Here is a 25225-nt window from a genome sequence, read left to right on the forward strand (position 1 = left end):
ATCCACAGTCCGTGCAGTATGTTCTCCCCCTTCATATATAGAAATCAACCCCAGTCAATGCGGTATGTCTTCCCTCTTCATATATAGAAATCATCCCCAGTCCGTGCAGTATGTCATCCCTCTTCATATATAGAAACCATCCCCAGTCCTTGCAGTATGTTCTCCCCCTTCATATATAGAAATCATCCCCAGTCTGTGCAATATGTTCTCCCCCTCAGTGGCGTCGCTAGGGGGGTGGCCAGAGGAGGCCATGGCCCCCCTAGATCAGGCCATGCCCCCCCCTTGTGCCCCACGAATTTAAAATAAATAGGGATGTCCCAATACTGGTATCGGGGCCAGGGGCGGACTGACCGGCTGTGTAAAGATCTGGTCTGCGTATCATTAGCAGAGACAGGCAGAGCAGGGATGAAGGTACCTGATGATGGCTCCGCCCCCAGCACAGGAGAGGACGGGCCGAGAGCTGACAGGCCTCCGGAACACTGAGCAGCTTCATGTGAGGTGAGTGATGTCCCGTTTCCTCCCTCTCTCCCCCCTGATGAGCAGTCTATCCTGGGGCTGGGTCATGTGTATAGTAGCAGTCCAGTGGGGTCACTTTCCCTCCTTCAGTGTCCACAGGTCATATTATCAGAACAATTTTTGTAGAAAATCGCGGCTAAATTGCGCGGTTTTACCGCGATTTTTCGTAAATCGCGGTAAAGCCGGGCAATTTTTGCCACGATTTTTCCATAAATTGTTCTGGTAATGTGACCTGTTGGAGACCTGTGGACACTGGAGGAGGGAAAGTGAGTCCTCTGGAAGGACAACATGTGAACACACTGCTAGTTTATCATTAACCCCTTAAGGGTACATTCACATGTACAGGATCAGCTGCATATTTTTGCTGCATGTTTTGTGCAGCTGATTTTGCAACCCATTAGCTTCAATAGGTAGCAAAATCAGCTGCAGAAAATATACAGCAGATCCTGTACGTGTGAACGTACCCTAAGTGCTTATTCACATGGACAGATCCACAGTGTATTTTACGCTGAGGATCTGCCGGCAATGGACCCTATAGTGCTGCCTCCATCTGTGCCTGCTCATAACGGCAATCCGCCACTATGAGCAGACATGCTTTTGATGTGTATACTCGCACACATCATGGCCGCTCCTCCTGCTCTCTGCGCTAGGCCGAGAGCAGCCGCGATGTGTGCGAGTATACACATCAAAGCGTGTCTGCTCGTAGCGGAGGATTGCTGGTATGAACAAGCACAGATGGAGGCAGCACTGTAGGGTCCATTGTCGGGGGATCCGCAGCATAAAATATGCTGGGGATCCCTCTGTGTAAATGAGCCCTAAGGACACAAGGCGTATGTGTACGCGCAGTGCCTGCTACCACTGTGTTGTATAAATCATAAGATAGAACCCTTGGCTAATGCCAGACATCACCAATCAGGCTGATGTTTGACATTAACACTTTAGATGCCACTATCAAAGTTGATGGTAGTGTCCAAAAGTTTTAACGCCTTAAGGACATAGTGTTTTTCCGTTTTTGCACTTTTGTTTTTTCCTTCTTACCTTTTAAAAATCATAACCCTTTCAATTTTGCACCTAAAAATCCATATGATGGCTTATTTTTTGTGCCACAAATTCTACTTTGTGATGACATCAGTCATTTTATCCAAAAATCTACGGCAAAAACGGCAAAAAAAATTGTGCAACAAGAATGTATGAAGATTTTAAATAAAAAAAATTCTGCACAGTGTGTGTGTGTGTGTATATATATATATATATATATATTTATTTGATATATATATATATATATATATATATACACACACACACACGTTTTAAAATTGCCCCCCCCTCCTAAATATGAATGCTGGAGACGCCACTGCTCCCCCTTCATATATAGAAATCATCCCCAGCCCGTGCAGTATGTTCTCCCCCTTCATATATAGAAATCATCCCCAGTCCGTGCAGTATGTTCTCCCCCTTCATATATAGAAATCATCCCCAGCCCGTGCAGTATGTTCTGCCCCTTCATATATAGAAATCATCCCCAGCCCGTGCAGTATGTTCTCCCCCTTCATATATAGAAATCTTCCCCAGCCCGTGCAGTATGTTCTCCCCCTTCATATATAGAAATCATTCCCAGCCCGTGCAGTATGTTCTCCCCCTTCACATATAGAAATCATCCCCAGTCCATGCAGTATGTTCTCCCCTTCATATATAGAAATCATCCCCAGTCCGTGCAGTATGTCATCCCCCTTCATATATAGAAATCATCCCCAGCCCGTGCAGTATGTTCTCCCCCTTCATATATAGAAATCATCCCCAGTCCGTGCAGTATGTTCTCCCCCTTCATATATAGAAATCATCCCCAGCCCGTGCAGTATGTTCTCCCCCTTCATATATAGAAATCATCCCCAGCCCGTGCAGTATGTTCTCCCCCTTCATATATAGAAATCATCCCCAGCCCGTGCAGTATGTTCTCCCCCTTCATATATAGAAATCATCCCCAGCCCGTGCAGTATGTCCTCCCTCTTGCAGCTCGTGCAAACCTGTGTTCAGAGAAGGTAGGTAGAGATGAGGGAGGGGTGTACGTCCTCTCCCCCTGCTCTGCCCTCCCCCAGTTTTGGCTTGGGAGAGCTGAGGGGAGGAGCGGACGCAGATTTGCATGGGAAGCAAGTTTGCACCTCACATCGGAGCAGGAGGAGGCGTAGGGGGCGCTCTGGATGTGCACTCACACGGATGCCTGCTGCAGGATTGGCCCGGCGGCTCCGGATCGCTTCCCCACTGTGTGCTCGGGTTTAGCAGGGCTGTTTCCTCGGATAATTCTTCCATCTGGATCTGGAATCTTACGTAGGTCACCATGCGGCTCTCCCGGGAGACTCCCCGCGCTCCGGCCGTGCCCAGGCAGCTTGTAATCGGTGCCCGGTGAGAGGAGGACAATGAGCAGCGAGCAGGAACCAGAGTGAGTGTAGTGCCACCTGTGTAGTGCTATGTGCCGGAGGGGCACGTCCTCCCTGCCTTTCTGTGTGTATTTATCATTTTTTTATGAGCCTGTATTTTCATCATGTTTTTCTACATACTATACTGGTCATATCTATGCTTGTTGCTATGTGTGGAGCATTATACATAAATCCCTTTAATTCTCCAACATATAGGTTTGCCAAGTCATGAATCCATCACACATATTCCTTATAAAGCTTATATGTGAACAGTAGGTAATACAGAGAATTATATGGTCATAACTGGCTTTGGGACAGTTTCCCACCTGTCGTGACATCACATGACTATAGGTGTGTTTGGATGCAACGATTTGCCAACCAGTATTTCGATAGCCATACGTTTTTATGTACGCTAAAAACATAAAATACATAAATGCATATAATAAGCTTAATTAAAAATCAGAACAAAATATAAATAGACTAAACATAATAAAATGTCTTCGCTTTGGTTCCACGTTTACTTTACCGTAAATGAAAAATGCACGATTATAATTTTTAAAGAGAATGAAGGAATTTTGCCATTTGGGATCAAGTGTTATTTTCTCCTTGGTCACGTGGATTTTTGGTCACGCCATTTTTTTTAATTTTGAACTTAATCCTTTTATATATGGCATATATGCAAATAAAATAAAAACTTACAGTTTCCCTATAGGCCATAGGCGGGACATTTGGCTATTTTTGTTTAAAAAATAGTCCCATTTAAAATAAAATATATAGATGCACAAAGGTGGATTTTTGTCTTATATGTTGTGACTGCTGAGGTTTTTGACTGTGACATTGATTTTGGATGTGGCATAATTCATTGTTTAGAGCAGTGTTTCCCAACCAGGGTGCGTCCAGCTGTTGCAAAACTACAACTTCCAGCATGGCCAGACAGCCAAAGGCTGGGAGTTGTAGTTTTGCAACAGTTAGGTACACTGGTTTAGGAGTTGAAACTTTTGTTGCATTTTTGTCCTATAAATATAAAATACCTAGTAAAAAAATAAAAAATAAAACTAAATATTGTATGGTTTAATATATATTTATTTCCAATTTTCTTCTAATCTTTGAGTCTTAACATCCTGTACAGCTAGGAAGTAATTTTTTTTTCATCAATTGTATTGCATCAGATTATTATAGGATAAGACTCCCACATCACGCCAGGTATATTTGTTAAAAAATGTCTCATATCTATATCAAAATGATGACCCTGAGTTAAAAGGCTCTGCAATTACAAGTACATGGCCTGCGTAGATTACGTTTTAGGGGGGAATTTATCTATGGTTTTTATGTAGGTTTTGATGATAAATTGTAACAAATTTGTGTACAGAGATTTAGCATTTTTTTTCCCCATCAGTTTTACCCAGAAATGTATTGTGGAAAAATTAGCAACTTTGACACTTTCTCTTTGCATTGATATTCCCAGCATAGAATGTGTGTACGTATTATATAAATGTTTTTGTTATACACAACATTCTATGTACAACATTCATAAGTTTATATGTGTGATTCAGTTGTATCTTTGTGTATGATTATATGTTTATTACATAAGTGTTATGTATCTGTGTATGTGTCATAAAAAAACAAAAACATATATATATATATATATATATATATATATATATATATATATATATTTGTAGACACTTTAAGTAATTTAAACAATGTATTATTGTATGTTGAAATCTTCCATGTCTGGTGGCTTCATACATGTTCGCGGTGGCGTGTTGCTGGGTGACTCATCCAGTCCTATTCCATTGCTTTCTCAGCCAGTAACATGCAGAGTAGTGATTGGTCCTCGCTAATGCCAAGGGCCCATCTGCTTCGTGTCTGTTTCGGTGATTATTCTGTTGCCAATGAAGTGCACAGTTATTTTCTAGTACCTGTGATGCAGAGGCACCTCTGTGTACATGTGATAGTTGTGAGCAGACGTGTCCTATTATATAATGGTATGAGTAATGTGTAATATCACGTCAGGTGTGTTGCACTGAGCACGTACGTGTAAGTACAGCTTGCCATATTAGTATATAGCTCTCTGGGTGTATGTTCTACTTGGGCTGCTTTGGTTGTTATGTTGGATTCTGCATGGTATTGTGAAGATGGATTTCTAGTGCAGAACCTCAGTCGTGACTTACCTTTTCCCTCAGTTTCGTTATGCCCTGTTCTATGGCAGCCCTCCTTGTATGTGGTGTGAGTGTATTTACACCCTGTGGTGACTACCAGGCCCTCTGTGTGCCGTCCCCTCTCAGTTTGGTGCCTGTGCTGTGTATTCAGTTCTTTCATCCGCCATGTTGTGCTACTGTTTTGTGAATTGCCCTCATTTGCATAGCAGGATCCCATTCATAAAATGCTGGGTGGCAGTGTTACCTTTGCATGCGGTGCCAGGGTGAGGGGGCGCAGTGACTGACAATCCTATGTAAAAAAAAAATAAAAACAGGTCTATTTAAAAGTGATTAAAAAAAGTGAAGCGTGCAAAGGAGGTGGGGGGGTGCATTCGAGGGGGAAGTGTGAGCTGTGAATAGACGTGGGAAGGACTGCTTTACTGGACTGCTTTTCTATGACACAACATGTACACTTTCTATACTGTAGTCATTGGTGACTTTCCAGGGGTAAGTCACTGTGAGGATTGGAGGAAAATAGCTTTATTCATATATTTATCTTTTATTTTTTTATCAATCACTCCTTCCCTCTCCTTTGCTCCTTTCTTTGCTCCTTTCTTTTGACTTTTCTTCCCTACCTCCTCCTCCTTCCTCTTGTCTCACCCCCCCCCCTCCTTGTCTTCTCCTTTCTGGCCTCTCCCTCCACACTCCCCTCCCTTTCTTGTTGACACAGCTATGTGGGAAATATCAGAGATGGGAGGCTCCGGCGTCACGTGATGTCCCCCTCCTCCTCCTCCATTCATAAAATACCTGTGTCCATTCACACTGCACTAACAGTGTCACATAGGTTGCGCCATAGTGAGCCACCTGCAGGGGGGTTGCCTTGTGCACTTCCCTGGGTGTTGGGCTCCTTGGTGATCCTGTGCTGTATTTATATTCACTTGCATTTGAAGGAGGCGGAGGAAGCAGTGACAAACACATGGGTTGTTCTCCATTTTCCTGTAGAGGACAGACGCGTGTAAACACAGGCTGTGCACTCTGGTCAGAGGCTCGGCCACCATTCTGACATTTTCCTGATTGTGCACAATTTTCATAAAATGCTTTCAGAAGGTTTGTTTTCTTCTTTGTTAGTAGACGTGTCAGTCCAGTATCACATTGATGGGAATTTGAGAACCATAGAACACTGTCATGCACCAATAAAACTTGTATGGTTTCCGCACACAAATATCCTCAGCTGAAAACTCCTTTACGGGGTTATTTATGTACAGTTACTCGCACTTTATACCATAAAATTTATCGGACTGCATGTTAACGACCCCAAGGCCTCGGCATGCTTGCATGTTTGGGTTCCAGATTTAGAGCCAAAACATTTCTGTAATGCGATTTGCAAATTCATAAGTGTATATGGTCATGTTTGTAGACATATTCTGTACTTTGCAATATATAATGTGATATCTGGTGCCATTTGATGGCTGTAATCTACTTGTACAAGTCAATAGATTGATACACATTTCTCAACTCATAAGGATAATCCCCGAAGACTAAGGAGAAAATGGAGGACAGCGGTAACTGGCAGCACTGCAGGGTATAAACCGATACCGGACAAGATAAAAAAAAACAAAAAACAACAAAAATGGATGTTTTATTAGAAATGTATATCATGGACTTTGCGTTTTGAGAGTGGGGCCCCTCTCTTCCCAGGTTCTTCAAGGGAATGCATAGTCCGGAATTTATTCTAGTAAACGCCTATTTTTTTTATTTTATTTTTTAGTCCGTAATTTTCTAGACCCAAAACAATTTGTAGTACATGAGCAAGTAAATGCAATAATTCTAAACCACGTTCTAATTTTCTCAATAGCCCAATCGAATGCAGATTTTTAAAGGGGTTCTCTGATGAACAAATATTTTCAAATCAACTGGTGCCAGAAAGTTGTGAATTACTTCTATTTAAAAATCTTACCAGTACTTATTAGCTGCTGTATGCGCCACAGGAAGTTGTGTCGTTTTTTCCAGTCTGACCACAGTGCTCTCTGCTGACACCTCTGTTCAAAACTCTCCTGTTCTGGACAGTTACTGACACAGCCAGATGTGGCAGCAAAGAGCACTGTGGTCAGACTGGAAAGAACTACGCAACTTCCTCTGTAGCATACAGCAGCTAATTAGTACTGAAAGGATTAAAGGGGTACTCCACTGGCCAGCGTTCGGAGCATTTAGTTCCCAATGCTGTGTGCACGTTGCGGGGGTCGGCCACGACCCTCAATGCAAGTCTATGGGAGGGCCGCCACGCCTTCTCCCATAGACTTGCATTGAGGGGGCATGGCCTGATGTCACAAGGGGGCATGGCCGACCGCTGCAATGCACACACAGCATTCGGAACTAGTTGTTCCTAATGCTGGGCAGTGGATTACCCCTTTTAAGATTTTTAAACAATTGAAAACAATTTTTTTTCCACCAGAGTACCCTTTTAATGTTCATTTTGTCTCGATGAGACTACGTTTCCACACAGTTTTGGGGCTAAAGTCTGGTGTTTTATTCAAAGTTCGATGTTCTGACGGAATTTTTCGAGCAGATTTTTCAGGTGGAAAGTCCACCACAAAAACTCTGCAGTGTGCTCTGTGCAAGCGGAAGCTCAAAGCGAAATTCCGACCTTATGCTTCTCCTTCCTCATGGATCCACTTATGTCTTTGGTTTACAAACTGCAGTGGCAGTTTTCCAAAAAACGCCAGACAAGCCTGTGTGGAAATGTAGCCTGATACATTTTTTGGAGTTTTCTCAAGAGAATACAGTGGGGCAAAAAGTATTGTCAGCCACCAATTGTGCAAGTTCTACCACTTAAAAAGATGAGAGGCCTGTAATTTCCATCATAGGTATACCTCAACTATGAGAGACAGAATGAGAAAAAAAATACATAAAATCACATTGTTAGCGGTACCATTTTTGTAATAAGACTTTTTGATTGCTTTTTATTCATTTTTTCATGATATAAAAAGTGACCAAAAATATGCCATTTTGGACTTTTATAATTTGTACATTTCCGCACGCGGCGGTACCACATATGTTTTTTTTATTTACAGTTTTGGGTTTTTTTTAAATGGGGAAAAGGGGGGTGATTCAAACTTTTGTTTCTGAAGGTGTTAAATGATCTTTATTCACTTTTTTTTTTTCATTTTCTTTTTTTTTTTTTTGCAATGTTATAGGTATCATAAGGGGCTATAACACTGCACACACTGATCTTTTACATTGTTCAATGGTTTCTTATAGGAAACCATTGATCAATGATTCTGCCGCTTGACTGCTCATGCCTGGATCTCAGGCACTGAACAGTCATTCGGCGATCGGACAGCATGGAGGCAGGTAGGGGCCCTCCGGCTGTCCTATAAGCTGTTTGGGATGCCGCGATTTCATTGCGGCGATCCTGAACAGCTCCCTGAGCTAACCGGCATTAGTTTACTTTCACTTTAGAAGCAGCGTTCAACTTTGAACGCCGCGTCTAAAGGCTTAATAGCGCACGGCACCGCGATCAGTACCACGCACTATTAGCCACGAGTCCCGCCCGTTGCTAGGTGCCGGTCCCGACCCGCTATGATGCGGGGGCTACACCGTGGCCCAGCGTTATAGAATGGGAGCCGACCCATGATCTGCATGTATGTCATGGGTCGGTAAAGGGTTAAAGGGGTACTCCCATGGAATTTTTTTTTTTAAATCAACTAGTGCCAAAAAGTTAAACTGATTTGTAAATGACTTCCATTAAAAAATCTTAATCCTTCCAGTACTTATTATCTGCTGAATACTACAGAGGAAATGGTTTTCTTTTTGGAATACAGAGCTCACTGCTGACATCATGACTACAGTGCTCTCTGCTGACATCTCTGTCCATTTTAAGAACTGTCCAGAGTAGGAGAAAATTCTCATAGCAAACGCATGCTGCTCTTTACAGTTCCTAAAATGGACAGAGATGTCAGCAGAGAGCTCTGTGTTCCAAAAAGAAAACCATTTCCTCTGTAGTATACAGACCCTAAAAAGTACTGTAAAGATTAAGATTTGTTTAATAGAAGTAATTTACAAATCTGTTTTAACTTTCTGGCACCAGTTGATTTAAAAAAAAAAAATAAAAGTTTTCCACGAGAGTACCCCTTTAAAGAAAATGTTTGACCTCTGTCATTGCCAATAAAGTATATAACAAAGTATTGAGATGAACTTTTGTTATTGACCAAATACTTATTTTCCACTATAATTTGCAAATAAATTATTTTAAAAATCAGACAATGCAATTTTTATTTTCTCATTATGTCTCACATAGTTGATGTGTACTTTACCTATGATGAGAATTACAGGCCTCTCATCTTTTTAAGTGGAAGAACTTGCACAATTGGGGGCTGACTAAATACTTTTGCCCCCTTGTATATACAAGCATTTATACCTGTGGTTTTCTCATTACAAATCCTGATTTTTTCAACATGTGGTTCAAGGATTTCTATTTAAGAATTGGTGGGGCAGCTACACCCACATGAATGTATACATGCATATTTTTCTGTAATTTTTTCCCCACCTGAAAAAACTCCAGAAAAAGAGTCTGGACTAAAATCCTCACCAAAATTTGACTGTACAGTTTTGCAGGCTAGTTTCACAGCAGAAATATATACCGTATTTTTCGTCATATAAGACGCTCCGGCATATAAGACACACCTTATTTTATAGGATAAAAATCTAGAAAATAAAGATTCTGAACCAAATACAATGTAAAGTATAGGACAGTGATCTTCAAACTGCGGACCTTCAGATGTTGCAAAACGACAACTCCCAGCATGCCCGGACAGCCAACGGCTGGTATAGGAGGTAGTACTCACGTGTACCCGCCGCTCCAGACCCGTCACCGCTGCCTTGGAGGTCGCCCTCCATCGCTGTCGCCGCGTCCCCGGGGTGTCCCCGTCGCTCCGGAATGTCTCTGCCTCCCGGTATCCTCGCTCTCCGTCGCCGCCATGACGTCGCTATGCACGCCGCTCCTATTGAATGACGGGATGGTGTGCGCGACGATGTGATAACGACGGAGGAGAGTGCCGGCCATGCAGGGGATCCTGGCACGGAGCAGACACCGAGGAGGCAGGTAAGGTCCCTCCCGGTGTCCTGTAAGCTGTTCGGGACGCCACGATTTCACCGTGGCGGTCCCGAACAGCCCGACTGAACAGCCGGGTTAGTGTTATTTTTCGCTTCAGACGCGGCGGTCAGCTTTGATCGCCACGTCTGAAGGGTTAATACAGGGCATCACCGCGATCGGTGATGTCTTGTATTGGCCGTGGGTCCCGGCTGTTGATGGCCGCAGGGACAGCCGCGATAGGTGTGTATTCGCCTTATAAGACGCACCAACTTTCCCCCCCCCCCAGTTTTGGGGAAGAAAAAGTGCGTCTTATACGGCGAAAAATACGGTAACTGCAAAGCGCACCTTTTAGGACTCATTCATCCGTGTAAATTGTAATATTGACTCTATAGGACAGATTTATCAAAACCTGTGCTGATGAAAAGTTGACCAGTTGCCCATAGCAACCAATCAGATCACTTCTTTTATTTTTCAGAGGCCTTTTCAAAAAATGTAAGAAGCAATCTGGTTGCTATGGGCAACTGGTCGAATTTTCTGCACATGTTTTGATGAATTTTCCCCTTTATTGCAGTTTACATGGATGAATAAGGCTTAAAGGGGTACTCTGGTGGAATACTTTTTTTTTTTTTTTTTTAATCAACTGGTGCCAGACAGTTAAACAGATTTGTAAATTACTTCTATTAAAAAAATCTTTACCCTTCCAGTACTTTTTAGCAGCGGTATGCTACAGAGGAAATTCTTTTTCTTTTTGAATTTCTTTTTTGTCTTGTCCACAGTTCCTGATATGGGCATCAGGTGTCAGCAGAGAGCATTGTAGACAAGACAAAAAAGAATTTCCTCTGTAGCATACAGCTGCTAAAAAGTACTGGAAGGGTAAAGATTTTTTAATAGAAGTCATTTACAAATATTTTTTACTTTCTGGCACCATTTGATTTAAAAAAAAAAATAAAAAATTCCACCGGAGTACCCCATTAAGGTGTAAGCCATGTATAAATAAGTCTGAACCTCGTATTTAATAAATACTCCGCAAAATGCTTCTGAAGTTTACATCTAATGTACCTTTTTAGGAAAAGATTCTTTACTGTAAGAGCATTTAGACTCTGAAACTTTCTGGCTACTGCAAACTTGCTAGAGTTCAAAAGGGGCTTGGAGTAGCCTTGGTTCACACACAGTATTTTGGTCAGAATATTTTTATCTGAAACCAGTTGTGGGTTAAAAATTAAGATAAATGTGCAAATCTTTTCATTCTTTTCAGCTTTTCTGTCAGTGCCATTGGTTTGATGCAGCCTTATGGTCACTAGATTGTGAAGAAGGATGATCGATCTAGGGATTGATTCTGATTTCCAGATGTGGAGTCAGAAAGGATGTTTTTCCCCTAGGATGAGAAGGATTAGCTTTTTCCTCCTACGGATTTTGTTTGCTTATTCTGGATCAACATGGCAGGAGAATAAGCTGAACTGGATGGCCATATGTCTCTTTTTTTTGGCATGCAAACTGTGTTACTATTGGGTAGACTTCTACCAAAACAGTAGAAATTATGTATACGTCTTGACTAAATGCCTAGGGCCCCCCAATACACTTCATCGGTATAAAATCACTGAAATAGCAGGGTTTGCGTTTAGACTTTAGTGTTTTCCTATGGGGGGGGGAGGGTGGTTGGGGGGCTTGTGACTGCTGCAAAAAATCTGACCCAGGCGGAAACAGTAAATTGTGCAGATTGCAGCCATTACCAAGGAGCCTTAGCCTAAATCTGGGGCAGATGAAGAAAATGTGAAGCGGTGATTGCTGCAATGTCCTTACTGGGCTAGGCAGTGACAATGTTGTGCAGCTACATCGCAAATAGTGATCATGAATGCAACCCACAAGTTACCACAACACAGCTGTCGGTAGAGATTTAAACTTGCTGGATTTCTACATGACCACAAACGCTATCATTAGTCACTATTATGGTAGGGCAAAATGGGGATTTATTTTTTATTTTTTTATTTATACACACTATGCCATTTTTGCCTGCTAATACATTTACAGCAGAACCTTTAGGGCAGTGGTCTTCAACCTGTGGACCTCCAGATGTTGCAAAACTACAACTCCCAGCATGCCCGGACAGCCATCGGCTGTCCGGGCATGCTGGGAGTTGTAGTTTTGCATCATCTGGAGGTCCACAGGTTGAAGACCACTGCTTTAGGGTGTTGGATTGCATTTTTCTGTCAATGTTTTTTATTTACAGTTCTGTAGGCAGTGGTCTATGGATACCGGGAGTTATAATTTCACAGTTTGCCAAATGCTTCTGTAGAGCTGTATGTTTGTATGTTTGTAAATTACTTCTATAAAAAAAATCTTAATATTTCCAGTACTTTTTAGGGTCTGTATAGTTACATAGTGAATACTACAGAGGAAATGGTTTTCTTTTTGGAACACAGAGCTCTCTGCTGATATCATGACCACATTGCTCTCTGCTGACATCTCTGTCCATTTTAGGAACTGTCCAGAGCAGCATATGTTTGCTATGGGGATTTTTTCTTACTCTGGACAGTTCTTAAAATGGACAGAGATGTCAGCAGAGAGCACTGTGCTCATGATGTCAGCAGAGAGCTCCGTGTTCCAAAAAGAAATCCATTTCCTCTGTAGTATTCAGCAGCTAATAAGTACTGGAAGGATTAAGATTTTTTTACAAATCTGTTTAACTTTCTGGCACCAGTTGATTAAAAATAAAAAAAAGTTATCCACGGGTGTACCCCTTTAACTTTTTTGACATTTTGTTATGTTGCTGCCTTGTGCTAAATAAAAAAATAAAAAATAAATAATAAGAATAAAGTTTCCCCATGATTCTGCACTCAATACCTCCATAATAGCAAAGTGAAAACAGAATGTTAGAAATCTTTGATACATTTTTGAAAAAGAAAAACTAATATTGCATTGAAAGTATTCATTAGTTGAAGCACTTTTGGCAGCGATTTCAGCCTCTGGTCTTCCTTGCTATAATACCACAAGGATTGTACACCTGGACGCCATTCTTCTCTACAGGTGGGACTTGGACGGTCAGTAGACAGGCATCCTTACCTAGCCCTATTCCTCTTCTTTTCTATTTTCTTATTCCTCTCTGGATGAATGAACGCTGATAGTAGGACCTGTCTGTTCAATCACTGGCCACAGCAGTGTTCGGTTTAACCTGTACTGTAACCTGAAACTCACTAAAAAGTACCTGTCGCCAATTAAATTGTTCTAAACTAACTCGGCGTATGTTCCCTAACTACTCCTTACACTCCTCCAGCCCTTAAAGAAATTTCGGAGCTTTAAAAAGCTGTGTATCTTACCTTTCTTCTTGCTCACACAGTGCAATTTCCCAGCAGGAAAAAATGGGCATTTACCAGCAGGCATGACATCACTAAAGCCTGCTGGGGGACCACTTCTGCCCTCACATGGTTGCAGTGCTGTGATGAATAGAAGACCTCAGTCTCTGTGCATGTTTCAGTCTGTGTTGCTATCGCTGAGGCTCTTCTGCAGCCTTCAGTCTGTGCAACTTTCTGTGAGAATCTGTGGAGCTTTCACTTTCTGTGCAGCTGTCAATCAAGCTCAGTGCAGCCAGAAACGCTTCCTGAGTTTGGACTCCTGCCAGGCCAGGAGGAGACCAAACTCACTGTATTGATTGTGGCAGGAAACGGAACAGAGATACCTAGTAGCCTTTTTTATATTACACTTTAAACACATTTATGTTGATAATGTTAAAAGTAAGTGAATGGGAAGGTTTCTGCTAATTACACAAGGAACATTATATTAACCCCTTAAGGACTCAGGGTTTTTCCGTTTTTGCACTTTCGTTTTTTCCTCCTTACCTTTTAAAAATCATAACCCTTTCAATTTTCCACCTAAAAATCCATATTATGGCTTATTTTTTGCGTCGCCAATTCTACTTTGCAGTGACATTAGTCATTTTACCCAAAAATGCACGGCGAAACGGAAAAAAAAATCATTGTGCGACAAAATCGAAAAAAAAACGCCATTTTGTAACTTTTGGGGGCTTTCGTTTCTACGCAGTGCATATTTCGGTAAAAATTACACCTTATCATTATTCTGTAGGTCCATACGGTTAAAATGATACCCTACTTATATAGGTTTGATATTGTCGCACTTCTGGAAAAAATCATAACTACATGCAGGAAAATTTATACGTTTAAAAATGTCATCTTCTGACCCCTATAACTTTTTTATTTTTCCATGTATGGGGTGGTATGAGGACTCATTTTTTGCGCCGTGATCTGAAGTTTTTATCGGTATGATTTTTGTTTTGATCGGACTTTTTGATCACTTTTTATTCATTTTTTAATGATATAAAAAGTGACCAAAATACGCTTTTTTGGACTTTGGAATTTTTTTGCGCGTACGCCATTGACCGTACGGCTTAATTAATGATATATTTTTATAGTTCGGACATTTACGCACGCGGCGATACCACATATGTTTATTTTTTATTTTTTTTACACTGTTTTATTTTTTTTATGGGAAAAGGGGGGTGATTCAAACTTTTATTAGGGAAGGGGTTAAATGACCTTTATTAACACTTTTTTTTTACTTTTTTTTTGCAGTGTTATAGGTCCCATAGGGACCTATAACACTGCACACACTGATCTCTAATGCTGATCACTGGCGTGCATTAACACGCCTGTGATCAGCATTATCGGCGCTTGACTGCTCCTGCCTGGATCTCAGGCACGGAGCAGTCATTCGTCGATCGGACACCGGGGAGGCAGGTAAGAGCCCTCCCGGTGTCCGATCAGCTGTTCGGGACGCCGCGATTTCACCGCGGCGGTCCCGAACAGCCCGACTGAGCAGCCGGGTCACTTTCACTTTCACTTTAGAAGCGGCGGTCAGCTTTGACCGCCGCTTCTAAAGGGTTAATACCGCACATCGCCGCGATCGGCGATGTGTGGTATTAGCCGCGGGTCCCGGCCGTTGATTAGCGCCGGGACCCACGCGATATGATGCGGGATCGCGGCGCGATCCCGCTTCATATCGCGGGAGCCGGCGCAGGACGTAAATATACGTCCTGCGTCGTTAAGGGGTTAAAAGTTTTGTTTGGTGACAGCAGATTGGTGGACTTCTGCAGTGATGACCTTTTGGTTGTTACAAACATCTTCCATTCAAGAATAAGGGAGGCCAATTGTGGAACTATTTGGCACCAGAAAATGTTTGTACCCTTCTCTGAGCTCTACAGGCAGTTGTTTTTCTTCTCATGGCTTGTTGTTTGCTTTGAAATGCATTGTCAGCAGTGAGACCTTATATATATAGACAGGGATATGTCTTTTTCATGTCATGCACAATCACTTATTTACCACAGGTGACTCAAATAAAGGTGTAGAAACATCTGAAAGATGATCAAGAGAAATTGAATGCCTTTAGTGCTAAATTTCAAGTGTAATAGCATAGGGTTTGAATACTTATGGCCATGCAAAATAAAAATTATTCTTTTGTAATACATTTGATACAACTGTTAAAATTCTATTTTTACAATCTCATAATGGGGTATCGAGTGCAGAATGATAGGGGAATTTATTTTTACATTTTAGCACAAGGCCTCAACATAACAAAATGTAAAAGGGTCTGAACATTTCAAACAGGTTGTGTATGTGAGTGTGTTGATTGTGTTGCTAACTATCTATTGCAAATCTCTTGATTAAAAGAAATAAAAGCAATAGCGCTTTAGAACTATACCAAGCTAGTAATATAAAAAAAACTGTCCTCCCGGGGTGCCTCTGGTATCCTGCTCCAATCCCCGGGTGCAATCATCTTCCTGATCTGCAGAGTGATGCCTGGGGCCAAGAAGCACCTGGGCCCAATTTGTCATACTGCTGCTCAGCGAATCGCTGGCTGAGGCAGGGCACAGTTGTGGCCAGCTTTCCGCTGAGCAGCAGTATGACACATTATACCCGCTTCTTCCTTGGCCCTGGCGTCACACTGCAACTGAAGAGGAGGATCGCACCCTGGAACTGAAGGTGGTAAGTAATGATGTGTTTGTTCTTTGTTTTTTTTCAAGCTGGTCATAGTTCTAAAGCCCCCTTTCCACCGGATAACCCATTTTTACGGATGAGTCTACTTAGGGCTGGGCGGTATACCAGTTCATACCGAATACCGAAATTTTTGTGCTGCACGATATGAATTTTAACCCATACCGCAATACCAGTTGGGCCCCTCCCCCTCGGGAATGAATGAACCAGCCCAGCGCTGCACTGTCCCCACATCAGGGCACTAATCCTATGTGACCTGCGAGTGCGCTTTTCTGCCCCCCCCAATTAATTATTAGCCCAGCCCAGCGCTGTCCCCATCAGGGTACTACTCACATATCACCCGCATGCGCTGCCCTTGCCCTCCTAGTCCTGTTTGTTGCGGCCGCCGGCGCTGACACTCTATACCAGTGGTCTCCAACCTGCAGACCTCCAGATGTTGCAAAACTACAACTCCCAGCATGCCCAGACAGCCGTTGGCTGTCCGGGCATGCTGGGAGTTGTAGTTTTGCTACATCTGGAGATCCGCAGGTTGTAGCCCACTGCTCTATACTGTGCGGTATCCCTATGCCCGGGCTGCAAAAAATAAACAAAAAAAAACTTTAACTCACCTCCTGTTGGTCCGGTACCGGCCTCACTTGTTTCCTGGGGACGAGAACGTCAGACAGCCATCAGCCTATCACCGATCACCGGCCGCAGCAATATTCCGCCTCGGCCGGTAATAGGCTGAGCCCACTGTCGTGTAAGAAGCCGGCTCAGCCCATCACCGGCCAAGGCGGAACATCACTGCAGCCTGTGATAGGCTGACTGCTGTCCGACGTTCCCGTCCACAGCGTAGGTGCGTTAGGCCGACGTAGGTGCGTTAAAGTTTGTTTTGTTTACCTTTTGCAGCCCGGGCATAGGGATACCGTACAGTATAGAGTGTCAGCAGCCGCAACATACAGGACGAGGAGGGCAACGCATGCGGGTGACATATGTGAGTAGTACGCCGATGTGGATGTGGGCTGATAATTAATATGGGGGGGGGGGGGGCTAGGCACAAAAGTTTAAAAAATACAGTGATACACACATTTGGTCATACCGCCCAGCCCTAAGTCTACTCAAGTTTACTTCTTTAGACAATATGAACAGTTGGCTGTCTGGCCTTGGATGACTAGGCCCATGAACGGGAGGATGGTCATCTTCTGATTTTTGCTGCAGCCATTGTTGAGGAGGGTTAGACTTTTTAAGCCTGTAACTTTTGGTCTCACAAAAGTTGGAAGCTGTGGCAGTCATATGCCTGGGCAGTTTATGCCAATTGGCAAAGCACATGCTCTGTGGTTTGTTGGGCCAAACATTAAATACTTTTGTTTGACTTTTGTTTAATGCAGTTCAGCCACAAAAACACACAGGGGGGGCATTTATCATTGTAGGTGTAAGTGAAGCATTTTTTTACACCTTTTTTTTTGGTGTGCTGGCTATGTGTAGGAGCACCAGATTTATTAAATGGCCACAGAGCATTTGATATATTTTGTGCTGGTCACATTTTCAGAAATTTTATTCTTCACTTACACCAAAAAGCTAAGCTAAGTCTGGGCTGGTGTAGTTTGTGACTTTTCAGTGGTTTTGCGCCTTTTCACAAAACCCTGGAGTTCATAAAACTCTTCCATATCATATGAAAGTGTATATTGCCAAAATCAGTGGATTGCAACTCAAAATCAGCAGAAATGTGTAAACCAAAAGGCGCAAATAAACCCTGCTTGCTCTTTTTTTTTGCACCTTTTCTAGACTCAAAAAACAGTCTAAAAACAATGATAAATGTCGGCCACTATTACACCTTTTATGAGGAAGAGTTGTTCAGGTTTTAAGAGCAATGAACTACTAACCATGACAGAGATGCTGGCTGGAGGCGCTGGTTCTGTCGCCAGTATCAGATCCCTGTAACTAGTAACTTAATCTTCTTGTGTCCCAAGTAAAAAAGAAAAAAAAAATGTCTTAACACATGGGAAATGGAGCATGAAGAATTCCAGGAACTGAGGAGAGGGGCTGTCCGAAGCCGAACCTATAAATATACAAAGTGGCTTTAAAATTTGTTTGACTGACTCCTAACTGGAACATAATTGTTTCCACCCTGTTGTAAAAATGGCTGCCTCTAATCACAAGTGACCCCGTAATGAGGAGAGGTGAGGCAGCTGTTTGAAGCTATGTGATATGGAAGACTAGCATAGCATGTCCCCACAGAAGTGTTGGGTTTTGTTTGAGTCTTTCTGAGTTTAATTTCGGTCAGTTTTTTTACCAAAACATGGAGAAGGTCCAAAACACAAAAAAAGGTGCAAATCTTCACATTGCAGTTTTCCTTTGTGTCCATTCCACTTCTGCTTTTGGTAAAATAATGAGCAAAATAAGGTAAATAAAAACTGAGCAGGAATATAACCTTAACCCCTTAAGGACCAAGCCCATTTTCACCTTAAATGGGCACTGTTAGATACAAAAACTTTTGATATGTTGTAAAGCATGCAAAACCAATAGGTTTTGCAATTGCTTTCATTAGAAGATTTTCAGTATTTCATACTAAAAAAGACAGTCAAACAACTGTCCCCCCTGCCTGCTTGGACACATACTAGTCCTGCTGTGTCCATGCGTCATCACCTACGTCATGGACACACTCCCTTGATTGACAGCAGCGAGTGCAGGGCTCACAGCTGGAGGAAAGATCCTCCCACTGTCAGCTTGTGTCCCGCTACTGTCAGTGAGGACAAGCTGGGAGTTGTAGTTTTGCTAATGCTAGGGGAGATGTGAGCACACAGCATACTGAGGGAGGGGGCGGAGACCTGCACAGTGAGGCCACGCCCCCTCCCTTTGAGAGGAATTCAGACTAGTGGGCTAAATTAAAATTAAATTTTTCACTTTCACGGACCACTGTTCCAAAAATCTGTCAGACACCTGTGGGGCGTAAATGCTCACTGTACCCCTTATTACATTCCTTGAGGGGTATACTTTCCAAAATGGGGTCACATGTGAGGGGGGTCCGTTGTTCTGGCACTATGGGGGCTTTGTAAACACACGTGGCCTTCAATTCCAGACAAATTTTCTCTTCAAAAGCCCAATGGCGCTCCTTCTCTTCTGAGCATTGTAGTTCGCCCGCAGAGCACTTTAAATCCACATATGGGGTATGTTCTTACTCAGAAGAAATGGGGTCACGTGTGGGTATTTATCTTTTTGCATTTGTCAGAACTGCTGTAAAATCAGCCACCCCTGTGCAAATCACCAATTTCTACCTCATGTACATAGTGCGCTCTCACTTCTGGGCCTTGTTGTGCGTCCGCAGAGCATTTTATGCCCCACATATGGGGTATTTCCGTAATCAGGAGAAATTGCGTTACAAATTTTGTGGGTCTTTTTTTCTCCTTTTGCCGCTTGTGAAAATAAAAAGTATGGGGCAACACCAGCATGTTAGTGTAATTTTTATTTTTGTATTGTTGTAGCCCCCAACTTTTCCTTTTCATAAGGGGTAAAAGGAGAAAAAGCCCCCCCAAAATTTGTAGTGCAATTTCTCCCGAGTACGGAAATACCCCATATGTGGCCCTAAACTGTTTCCTTGAAATACGACAGGGCTCCTAAGTGAGAGAGCGCCATGCGCAGTTGAGGACTAAATTAGGGATTGCATAGGGGTGGACATAGGGCTATTCTATGCCAGTGATTCCCAAACAGGGTGCCTCCACCTGTCGCTAAACTCCCAGCATGCCTGGACAGTCAGTGGCTGTCTGGAAATGCTGGGAGTTGTTGTTTTGCAACAGCTGGAGGCTCTGTTTTTGAAACACTGCCGTACAATACGTTTTCATTTTTATTGGGGGGGGGGGGGGGCAGTGTAAGGGGGTGTATTTGTAGTGTTTTGCCCTTTATTATGTTAGTGTTGTGTAGTGTAGTGTTTTTAGGGTACATTCGCACTGGCGGGGGTTATGGTGAGTTTCCCGCTTTGAGTTTGCGCTGTAGCGAAAAATTTGCCGCAGCTCAAACTTGAAGCAGGAAACTCGCTGTAAACCCGCCCGTGTTAATGTACCCTGTACATTCACATGAGGGGCAAACCTCCAGCTGTTTCAAAACTACAACTCCCAGCATGTACTGACAGACTATGCAAGCTGGGAGTTGTAGTTTTGCAACAGCTGGAGGCACACTGGTTGGAAAACCTTGTTGGGTTCTGTTACCTAACTCGGTATTTTCCAACCAGTGTGCCTCCAGCTGTTGCAAAACTACAACTCCCAGCATGTACTGATTGCCGAAGGGCATGCTGGGAGATGTAGTTATGCAACAGCTGGAGATACACAACTACAACTGCCAGCATGCCGAGACAGCTGTTTGAGCATGCTGGGAATTGCAGTTTTGCAACATCTGGAGGGCTACAGTTTAGAGACCACTGCACAGTGATCTCCAAACTGTGGCTTTTCTGATCTTGCAAAACTACAAATCCCAGCATGTCCAGACGGCAAATTGCTGTGTGGGCATGCTAGGAGTTGTAGTTTTGCAAGATCTAGAGGGCCCCAGTTTAGAGACCACTGCACAGTGATCTCCAAACTGTAGCCCTCCAGATGTTGCTAGGCAACTCACCGGCTTGCGTAGGATCCAGGGAGCCGCATCGCCGTCGTCTGTTGCCGTCGTTCGCCGCCCGCTGCAGCCGATGGTAAGTGGACCGTCGGCACCAGTCTCTGTTGGTTCCCCCGTTCTGCCTGGACAACAGTGGGTGGGCTGAGCGGGGTAACCGAACGTCCAAAGAATAGGGTATAACATGTCTGATCGTGGCTGTCCCCCGCAATCTCTCCTGCAGCACCCCCGTTCATCAGCTGCACAGAGCGAGGATCGCTCAGTGGCTGATGACGGCGATACAAGACATGTGACGGCCGGTATGCCCCTCCCAAAGACTTTCATTGAGGTGGCGTGACGTCGCGAGGGGACAGGGCCATGATGTCATGGTACTCCGTCCCCTGTATCGCCCGTCATCAGTCAATCGCTTCATGCAGCTGAAGAAGAGGGGTGCTTCAGGAGAGATCGCAGGGGTCCCCAGCTTTGGGACCCCTGTGAACAGATATCTTATCATCTACCCTTTGGATAGGGGATAAGATGTCTTGGGGCGGAGTACCCCTTTAAGTGCCCACTTAGAGGCGGCCATATGCTTTCAATAGCTCTAAGCTGAATGTTTGTTCTGCTGACAGCTCTTCACTCCCCCCCCCCCCCCCCCCACACACACACACAAATGTTCAGCACCCCTAAATACTTTTGTATCCTCTGTGAAGAGAGGAAGGATAAGACACATTCAGACAGGTTTGGTATGCAAGCATATTTGGCAGATGAGATGCACACGGCAGATCCTTCTATGGTAAAAAGGAATTCTTATCACTTTGTGATGCCAGGGCCCCATTAGCCTATACATGGTCCAAGGTGGAGACAGCTTCTCCTGGGCCAGATAGGGGTGGTAAGAAACACACCGACATCAGATTACGTATAACTGTCTTTTACTGAGCAGGTGTAGATGGTGTTACACACAGTACGGAGCAGAATAGAAGGGATGCAGTGTAACCCTTGGGTGCCCTGGAAACTGGGAGACCACCATAAACTTTAGACCATTGGCGGGTTTGGTAGGCTTTTGGTTATAGTGTATTTGCACCTTTATTCAGCCACATGTGCGTGTTTTTCACTGAAGAAAGGGGAATAACCAGGGTTCGAGTCCTGCACGAACGCACGGGAAAGGCATTCCTTTGCTTTTTCCAGAGGAGGAACACCGTCCCTGTTACATTAGTCCTGCAGGACCGACTTCTGAATTATTCTTGCCCTCCCTCCATCTCCTCCCCTGGCCCGGACTGCTAGATGCTGGAGATGTAGGACCTGTGATGATGTCACCATCACATGTTGGGGGTGGAGCTTAGGCTGCATTCACACCTCGTTTTTTACATACGGGTGCCGGATCCAGCTGGGGGAGGGGAAAACCGGGTGCTCCCGTACCCCCATCAGCCCGTGACTCCATTTACTTTAATGAGCCGACCGGAGTCAAATGGTGACTCCGGACGGCTCAGTTTTGACGAGTTTCCGGTTTTGGACCCGCATGTAAAAACACGAGGTGTGAATGCAGCCTTAGCTGTGGAGGAGAAGAGAGATTGTGGCTGAAGGACCTGTGTGATGCTGTAGAGGAGGCGGGGCTGAGCTGGAGGAGAGGTCACATGTAAATCCAGTAAGGTAATTACATGGAAGGAGATTTGTTACAGTGTGTCACCACAGTAGTAGGGTAATTACATGAGGAGGTTTGTTACAGTGTGTCACCCCAGTAGTAATGAGATTACATGAGGAGGAGGTTTGTTACAGTGTCACCCCAGTAGTAAGGCCCAATTTATTTAAGCATTTTCGTTTTTATGATTTCGCCTTCTAAAAATCATAACTCTTTTAGATTTCCATCCATAGACCCAAATGGGGCTTTTTTTTTCTTTTTTCTTTTTTTGCATCACCAATTTTACTTTTGTAATTATATCCCTTTTTTTTAACCATAAAATGTACGGCGCAACCCAAAAAATATTATTTATGTGGGTAAATTGAATAGAAAATCGCAATTTAGCAAATTTTGGAAGGTTTTGTTTTCATGGTATATACTTTGGTAAAAATTACATGTTTTCTCTATTGTGTGGGTCAATACAATTAAACTGATACCCATGTTATATGATTTTCTATAATTGTACCACTTTGAAAAAATCTCAAACTATTTTAACAAAATTGCCCTATTCTGACCACCTATAACTTTCTAATTTTTCCGTATATGGGGCGGTATGAGGTCTCGTTTTTTGCGCCGTGATCTGTAATTTTTATCAGTACCACTTTTACTTAGGTTTTACTTTTTATTAATTTTTTTTATTAATTCATTATAAAAAAAAAAAATTATAATTAAAATGTGACAAAAAAGCAATAATTTTGGACACATTTTTTTACGTTCACGCCGTTCACCTTACAGGATAATTAACAATATATTTTGATCAGACTTTTACGCACGCGGAAATACCGAATATGTTTATTGATTTATTTTTTCACGTTTTTTGGGGGGTAAAATCGGAAAAACGGATGAGTTACATTTTTATTTGGGGGAGGGGATTTTTTTTACACTTTAATAGTCCCCATAGGGAACTATTTATAGCAATCATTTGATTGCTAATACTGTTCAGTGCTATTCATAGGACCTAGCACTGATCAGTGTTATCGGTCATCTTCTGCTCGATCTCAGACCAGAGCAGAAGACTCCTGAAGACAGACGAAGGCAGGTGAGGGGACCTCCTGCCGCCATGCTGGATGCAGCATGCATGCAGTGCTGCGTGGCGATCCGATCATCCACTTTAAGTACTGCACTGCTGCAAATGCCGTGATCTGTATTGATTACGGCATCTAAGGGGTTAATGGTGGACATCCATGCGATTGGATGGGTCCCTGGCTGCTGATAGAAGCCAGGCCCCTCCGTGCATGACACGAGCACCGGACCGGTGCTCGCTGTTATGGCAGTGCGAAAATGTACGTCATGGTGTGTTAAGTACCACGACACCATGACGTACATTTATGTCCATTGTCGTTAAGGGGTTAACATGTTATAAAAAAAAAGTGTATACAGTTAAAATCTGTGACTGAGCAATAAGTCTTGCCCTGTTACAAAACTCTTATAAACCGTAGGCAGCTGTATGCCTGCAGCCTGTAAGAATCCTGGAACCGTGCAGGATGTCAAGTTTTAGCTTGGACTTTTTTTTTTTTTTGTTCAAAGTGGGGTGGGGAGGGGGGTGGATGTATTTGAAAACTTGGGTGAGTTCCCACACTTTTTTTTCCAGGACTTGACCCCTGGGAATAACCCACTGTCATCCGCAGAAGTAGATTATCTCCTGTGTGACCAAAGGGTACAACATGTCCGTCTTTTTCTGGTTGAGATGTTCCCATACATATTGCAACTATCGTCCACTATACAACGTGTATGACTAGCTTTCAGCATAATAGTGATGATGTTGCTGCACTGGCAGCACCTATAGTGCACCAAGCCTGGGCACAGGGTGTTGGGATATGTAGTAAGAAGGGCATTAATGCACTCAGGTGGACACATATATGGTGGCACTGCTAGAGAATTGCAGATGAAGAAACAAAAATTGGTGGCAGCCACTGTACCACATGGGTCGATATAAAAAGGTCGATTGTATCAGCTCTAGATCAGTGTTTCTCAAGCTCGGTCCTCAAGAACCCCCAACAGGTCATGTTTTCAGGATTTCCTTAGTCTTTCACAGGTGACTAGAATTATATCACCTGTGAAAGGATCCAGAAAACATGACCTGTTGGGGGGGGGTCTTGAGGACCCCGCTTGAGTAACACTGCTCTAGATTGTCAACTGTATGTAAATTAACATGACCTTTCATTACTTTAGTAAAAAGTAACTCTCCATCTGTCTTGCTCTTGTTTGCGACCAGACTGGTGTTCCAAGACCCTAGGGAAAAGGAGTATGCTTCATTAGTATTGTTTTGCAGGAAATATGTTTTTCTCCATATTTGGTGATTATTTCAGTTTGCTTTGAACGCCTTCATGGCTTGTAGACGTGACGTGATCTCTCAGAGGAACGATTCTAAGTGAAGCTGGACATTCCTGCCACCTAGTCACAGTCCCTGCACCCATTGTGTCAGCTGGACTTCTACAACACAGCTGCTGTTAGCTCTGTCTGTTGTCCCTGATTTCCACAAGTACTGTTGACCACCATGTGGGTTGTCACTAAGCTTTCCTAAAATGCTAAATAGGCTGTCACCCCAGTCCTGTGGCAGTATACAGGTCATGAATAGGTTGGATGACAAGCACCATGGGAGCTGATGACTGTTTCTTGTTGTTTGTTTTGAAAAACTAAAAAGTTGATATCCTTTTGCAATGAATGAATAGTTTGTGCACTAAAACTAGACATGTCATGACATCATGGTCCCATTCAAGTCCATAGGAGCACCAGCACTCTCTAGCTTGGGCCTTTTAACCAAAAGCTATGGTGATGTGTTGCAGAAAAAAAAAACACTGGAACGCCCATCTTCCCAATTTATGAACTAC

The 25225-nt window shown here is 43.3% G+C and overlaps 1 protein-coding gene across 1 annotated transcript in view; it reads left to right on the forward strand.

The window, feature by feature from the left end:
• Positions 1–2674: 2674 nt before the first annotated feature.
• Positions 2675–25225, forward strand: part of SPRED1 (sprouty related EVH1 domain containing 1) — a 90440-nt gene continuing 67889 nt past the window's right edge. Inside the window, exon 1 of the mRNA XM_056546167.1 lies at positions 2675–2953. Coding sequence (XP_056402142.1) covers positions 2931–2953 — 23 coding nt within the window. The 5' untranslated portion in view covers positions 2675–2930. The remainder of the gene's footprint in view (positions 2954–25225) is intronic.

Source organism: Hyla sarda, chromosome 11, assembly GCF_029499605.1.
Source record: "Hyla sarda isolate aHylSar1 chromosome 11, aHylSar1.hap1, whole genome shotgun sequence".
Classification (NCBI taxonomy): domain Eukaryota; kingdom Metazoa; phylum Chordata; class Amphibia; order Anura; family Hylidae; genus Hyla; species Hyla sarda.